The 7,025-nt window shown below is 32.5% G+C and overlaps 1 protein-coding gene across 1 annotated transcript; it reads right to left on the reverse strand.

Moving 5' to 3' along the window:
* Positions 1–1,720: 1,720 nt before the first annotated feature.
* Positions 1,721–4,294, reverse strand: LOC129298389 (3-ketoacyl-CoA synthase 11-like). The gene is given in 5 exon segments (XM_054936781.1): positions 1,721–2,568; positions 2,571–2,954; positions 2,957–3,322; positions 3,325–3,588; positions 4,085–4,294. Coding segments are annotated over 4 exon segments (1,524 nt in total). The 5' UTR covers positions 3,584–3,588; positions 4,085–4,294; the 3' UTR covers positions 1,721–2,053.
* Between the last annotated feature and the right edge of the window lie 2,731 nt (positions 4,295–7,025).

A 7,025-nucleotide genomic window follows, 5' to 3' on the forward strand; every position in this document is an offset into this window, starting at 1 on the left:
ATACACATACTCATATCCATATTTCAATGACTTTTAATGTCATGATTCATGAACTTGCATGCATTTCTCACCACATATATCATCATACCTAGTTATAACACATAACCTTTATGACCACATAATCATGTGAGACATTCTCATCCATAGCAATATCCACGAAGGAACAAGTTTCACAATTCAAATTCAACCTTTCAGACCACATAATCATACTCGAGGCAACATACTCATATATTAAATGATATATCTTAAATAAAAATTAATTAACTTATCTTACAATCAAGTGTATGCCATCAAGTCCAAGACCATTTAATCAACATTTAACCTCTCACCATAATCATATGTTTCATGCTTATCATAACACCAAGCATTCAATTAAGTACAAGTTACAACTCAATCATGCACTCACACATCATTGTTCATACTTATCATAGCCACATAATTCCTCAATTATCAATTCTAATATGCTTGCATTTTCATATTACCAGCAATTAACACAACGCATAATGTGTAAAATAATTTTCTACTAAAATTTAACTCTCAATTATCTCAACTCTTAATTTACCAAACCAGAGTATACTTAGTTGCCATTAAATCCTCCATCATACACACGAGCTCTAATAGTAGTCAATTTGCAATTTACCATCGTCAGACATTCTTAATGACTAATTGTCATTAATTAGCTCTTAACCACGTTAAGGCTTAAAATCCTAACTAGTGATATTAACAATAACAATCACATTTTTAACTTTCATTAGCTTAAACTTAATCACAAAATTATCATATACTTATATATCATTTATCTAGTCTCTACATCCTTGAATCTTCATAAACATCTCCCCTCAAGTCTAGTGTTTTTGGATTTTTAACATTCCATTACAAAAATCATATCAAACTACCTAAAAAAACACTTATTAACCTCAAACAACGCAAATAATTCGAACTCAAAGGTTGTTACCTCAAAACGAACACCTTACATTATCCATTACATAACTATCTTAAAGAGAATATTAGAAGGTAAGAGATAGATTAGAATGTTACCTTGAGTGATTATGAATTAAAATTCGTGCCCTGATATTAGAAACTCCAAACCCTAGCAAAACTCTTCAAAAATCCCCTCAAACCTCTCAAAAACTCAAGTATCATGGTTGATTCACAATAGAGTATTTAAATCTGAAAACATGATGCTCACTGTGGCCAATGGTATAATTTCATTGACCTGTTTTAAAAAACTCATAATTAATTTTACACATATCTAAAAATTGTAAATTAAAACTCTATAAAAAGCTTGAGATGTCTATTTTTTGCTAGCAAAATAAATTACTCAAATATTTATCATTGCCCCTTGGAAATATTTGATTATGAAGATAGTTTTTTCTTCCAAGCCATAATTAACTATAAAATCATTTTTTAATGTATTTAAATACCCTTAAATTCTCTTAAATATTATTGACCTAATTAAATCAATATTATCCCAAGGTACAAAGACACAGGATCTCTGGGCCTATCTAAAAAAAAAAAGCATGAATGGTTAAATACGCGAGTGGATGAAGGTAATTGATGCATCAAGTTGCACTGCTAGTACCTCTGTTTAAAAAAATAAACAAAAAAAAAGACTTTTAATGATTATAAGAAATATAAGAAACATAAAAAAAGTGGAAAAAGAATTCATTTTCAGTCATGCAAAGAAGATCTTGCAATTTTTCAGGCAAGAGAAACTATGTGTTCAGAATTTGAACCATGTTTTGAATGTTTCAAGAATTTTACAGTTAAACAAGTACAGACCAACAAAAAGATTCTTAAGACACAAATCCCAGCAGAATCGTAGCTGAACCACCAATAACAACCATAATAAAAGCCCACCACAACTAGGCATAACAAAAGCCCACCACAACCAGGACCTACCACCATTCCCAAGCAATTCCTACAACAATCTTATCTCTGAAAGCAGTCATCACGAATTAGAGGAAACTCAAGTAAGAAGATTCAAGTTTCAACAGGCAAAATGGCCACTACATGATGCCGATTCACTCCCAATAAAAGAATCTATTCACGTTTAGATGGTTGAAACCCTGGGAACATCAACAGGGAAGTTGTGAATTTCCCCCATCCAAGGGTTCTTCTCCTTCTCAGGCTTGATTGTTCTGAGTGCCTTCCACACCGCACTGTTACACTTGAATCCAGAACCAAATGCTATCTGCCATGTTCTGTCTCCCTTTCTTATCCTCCCTTTGGACTCTGTGTAAGCCAACTCGTACCAAAGTGAACTGCTAGATGTGTTGCCAAACCGGTAAAGTGTCATCCTTGATGGTTCCATATGCCAAGGAGACAGCTGCAAGTTCTTCTCCAGTTCATCTAGCACAGCTCTACCTCCAGCATGGATGCAGAAGTGTTCAAAAGCTAGCTTGAAGTCTGGAATGTAAGGTTTGATCTTCATCTTGAAAAGCTTCTTCCCAACTAAAGTAGCGAAGAATAGCAACTGCTCTGACATTGGAAGGACAAGAGGTCCCAGTGTGGTAATGTTAGTTTTCAAAGCATCACCTGCAACAGCCATGAGATCTCTTGACAAGTGACACCAACCTTGCCTTCAGCATCTTCTTCTTGGGTAACACAGGAAAAGCACTTGTCATCAGCAGCCTTGTTAGTCCGAACAGTATGGACCAACCGGTATTTTGATCTTCTCCTGTCAGAGGATTTGTTTGAAAGCAGAACCGCAGCTCCTCCCATACGAAACAAACAATTTGAGACAAGCTTTGACCGGTCATTTCCAAAATACCAGTTCAATGTAATGTTCTCCATGCTAATGACCAATGCATATGAGTTGGGATGGACCTGGAGAAGATCTTTGGCAAGATCAATTGAGATCAGTCCTGCACTGCAACCCATCCCACCAAGATTGTAGCTCCTTATATTCCCTCGTAACTTGTAATGGTTGACAACCATTGCAGACAGTGATGAGTTGGGTTAAAAAGGCTGCAATTCACAATCAAAATTCCTATGTCCTTAGGCTTTACAGAGGTCTTAGCAAATAGCTCATCTATAGCACCAAACATCACAATCTCAGCTTCTTTTCTGGCCTCTGCCATTGAAGGGTTAGGAGGAATATTGAGGACAGCCTCTGGAAGGTAAGTGTTTTCACCAAGACCAGATCTCTCAAGGATCTTACGCTGGAATGCAAGATTTTCCTCTGTAAAAGAACCAGTCATCTGGGATTGATCTACAAACATCCTCTTCGTGCATCTTCGAGATTCATCAGGCTTGTAACAGGAGAAATTGACAAGATAAACTGGTCGGGGGCGGGTCATAAAGTAGAGGGTAGACAGAAAACAAGGAGTGTTGAGCAAATAATAACAGATATTAAATTGTACTGTAGATGCTCCCAAAGATCATAGAGGTCTTGGAGGGAGAAAGTAGAGAGCTGTGCTGCAATTAGCACCACGAGAGGGGAAACAAAGAGGTACATCCCATGGGTAATGAGTGTGGTGAAACCAAGCTTGACATACTTCAATTTGACAGACTTTTTGAAATCAGGAAGGTTCCGCGATGATGGTGGTATCAAGGGTTTATCTGGTTGATTTTCCGTCATGCTTCCTGCTCAAAATTTGAATTCATCTGGTTAGATAACCTCATGAAATGAAAGTATCATCACAAGGGGGATTAAGAAATCCCCAAGGATAAAGCTAACAAGATAACAACTAGCAAAAAAATTCCTTCAATAATTCATTCGAATCCAAAATTCTTTCTCCACGTTAAATTTATAGAACCAGGTTGGGAAATCGATTTGTGTAAGATTAGAAACATGCATGACAAAAAGCAGCCAAACATAATCATTTCTACACATCAGACAGCGGCATTCCCAGATCTTCTCAAATCAAATAAGCATGGGACCACATTCATGCAAAACACAAACAGATTGAATGGTGCTGAAGAGAACAATGCGGAATTCGTGGCGAGATTTCAATTCCCATTAAAGTTTCAAGAAACCAATTGCAGTAAAAAAAAGAAATATCGCTGACATAAGGGGGAAAAAATCAAGCATCGGAAGGAACAGCCCAATCGCGACATGAAACCCAAAAAAAAGGTTTACCTTGAAAGCCAATCCGACCGCAGATCGCAGAGAGAAAGAGAGAGAGCAAAGAGGAATCAAGAAAGACAGAGAAGAAAGAACTGAAATTGGCAAAAAAGGGAGTGTTTAAAAAAGGGCATAATCGTTGAGGGCGGCGCTGTCGCGTATTGACCAGATGAGTCACTGCGACATTGCCGTTGGAGATGTCGCTAGCCAGCACCAGCCTGGAATTTCGACTACGATTCTCACACAAAAATGGGAAAGCTCGTTAATAATAAAATAATAATAATAAAGGAAAATATCATTTCATGTCTTTTTTCTATAATCTTATTTCGTTTTTAGTCCTTTATTTTATTTTTGTTCTTTTTCATCCCTTCTATTTAATCCATTTGTAATATTAATTCTTTTAGTTTGAAAAATATATTTATAATGACCATGAACTCGCTCAAACGGTATTTTTTTTTATGGAATTAAATCATGCTCCTTCTAGATCCAGATATAGAGTATGGAAAATTGTTTAAAAAAAGAGTTAGATGAAACATTAATTGTTTAAAAAATTTTACATCTTTTTAATTATACCATCATGAAATATCTTATATAAGTATTTTAATAATAACCATTAAAATTTTAACATATTATTGTTCGAAAGAAATAATAGACAAAATAGCTAGCTGAAAAAATAATTATAAAAACTGCATAATGCATTATATTTTGAGCCAAATAGAATTTTTAAGAGATGTATTATACTGTAATCCAAAATGAGTATTCATAATTTAGAAAGGAAATGTACTCCTTTTTTCTTTATATATAAAATATTTTTAATTAAATTCTGCATATTAATAAAACTTTATTATTTAGTTAAAATTAAGTCAAGTCACAGTAGTTTTTCAATTGTGGTCCTAATAATGTCAATTAATATTATGGTGCGACGGCTAAAGCACACAATTTATATCTGTTTTCTTTTTTAAGACGAGCAAAATTTTATAATTACTTAAAAATATTATGATATTTTTTATATTTAAAAATAAAATAAATTTTTAAAAAACACGGGGTACGTACGTACACACATATATGTACACGAACACAGGAAGGACATGTTAAGTCTATTTTAGCCCCAAAAAAAAAAATTTAAGCTAGCCTATTAATTTAATGGGTTTTGGGAGAAGCAGTGTAGACCAATTGAACTGTGAATTGTGAAATATGTTAAATCCTTTTTAGTAAAATAAAATTAAAAAAAACTGTTTTAAGCCCCCTCATGATTTTTATGAGTATTTTTTAAACTCTAAGAACTAAAATTCCAAAAAAATAAAATAAAAGGGATGAAATTTGTTTAGGTGGATTATCTCTACTCTTTCACAGCTACATAATAAAGGTTTAGACCTTCAGCCAAGAGGCATAATTATTTTGCTTCATCTAATTTGAATGAAAAGGAATCTAGTTTTTCATAATAGGGAAGTGGTGAAAAGATTTCATCAGACTTGTTTTTATCTGTTGAATATTTACCGGTGATCTTAGTAGACTAAATTGCAGCCTTCTATTCATCACTTCGATTCCTCATCCAGCTCTTTAAATTGTGGCACTAAAATACCATATTTTTTTTGGTTTGTAATGATAGAATGAGGAAATACAAGATTAGAGGAATAACTCTTTGCTTATATTTGTTTTATTGCAATTCAGTTCTTTTATAGAGCATCAAATGGATATGTTTGATCACCATAAAACCCAATTATTTTGCTTTAACATGTGTCAATGCTTATCTCTATAACACTCCTTCTTTGCATCTTCCTCCAATTTTTAACGAAAAAACCTTTTTCATGGATTATTAATAGAAGATTCTTTGCTCCACCATTTAATGCCAGACAACCACAAGTTAGTTATACTATTCAGCATGGTTGACTTTAATATTTCTCATGATCTTCTTCTTTTCTTCCTCGTTGTTCTTTAGACTTTTTTTTTACTACTCATGTATTGTAATCTCTTATTTCTTAACGTTATTATTGATATTTTTATTTTAAAAAAAGATGAAAACAACAAAAATGAATTACTGGGATTAAAAATAAAGGGGCAAAGTGGAAAAATATATAAAAAAAATTATCAATCAAGAACATTCAATAACTTAAAATTAGAGAAAATACACAAATACTCATAAAATTATTTTTTTGATGCATTTGTAATTAAAAGTCAAGAAATTAACAGTTATGTTTTGAATATGAAATTTAACAATTTGATTACAGATGCACTGAAAAATTAATTTTATAAACACTTAAGTATATTTTTTTATTTTAAATTATTGAATACTTATAATTAATGACTTTTTAGATATTTTTGCCCATTTACCTAAAATAAAATGTAACTAAAGTATACGTTCAGGGAGTGGTATTTTTCCTAATAATAATTAAGTATATAATAAAATCACGAGGCACGCGATCCCTCCCCTTGCCTCCACGCTCGTTCCAATTCGTATTCTAGAAGGTCCAGAAGCTCACTCGTTCACGTTTCGCTGGAAAATTCTGTTTTGATAATATTCCGACTTCTGTGTTTTTCTTTTCTGTTTTGACTACAAACCCACCTTTATTCAAATTAAAAACAATGATTAGATGATTTTTAAGGTTGTTGACTCTCTCAAAATTACAACATAATCTTCTAAATATTATATAAAATATAAATAATAATTTTAAAAATATTATTTTTAATTATGAAAATGAAAATACTAATTTTGGAGCTTCGAATAAAAGAGTTAATTTTTAATGTATTTTAAGATATTCATCACCTTAAATATTTTTTTGTTAAATAAATGAGTCAATACAATTAGCAATAAAACTGATTTTGAAAAATTAATTTTTGATTCATTTTTGGACTAATTAAGAAGAATAAAGGGGATACAGCTTTTCTAAAAGAAGCTCAGTTTGAAAATAACAAACCATTTGACGTGGAACAACAGAACAAGAGGATCAGTTATTGG

The sequence above is a fragment of the Prosopis cineraria genome, unplaced genomic scaffold (assembly GCF_029017545.1).
Source record: "Prosopis cineraria cultivar Desert tree isolate PC_DT_omini unplaced genomic scaffold, ASM2901754v1 PC792, whole genome shotgun sequence".
Taxonomy (NCBI): domain Eukaryota; kingdom Viridiplantae; phylum Streptophyta; class Magnoliopsida; order Fabales; family Fabaceae; genus Prosopis; species Prosopis cineraria.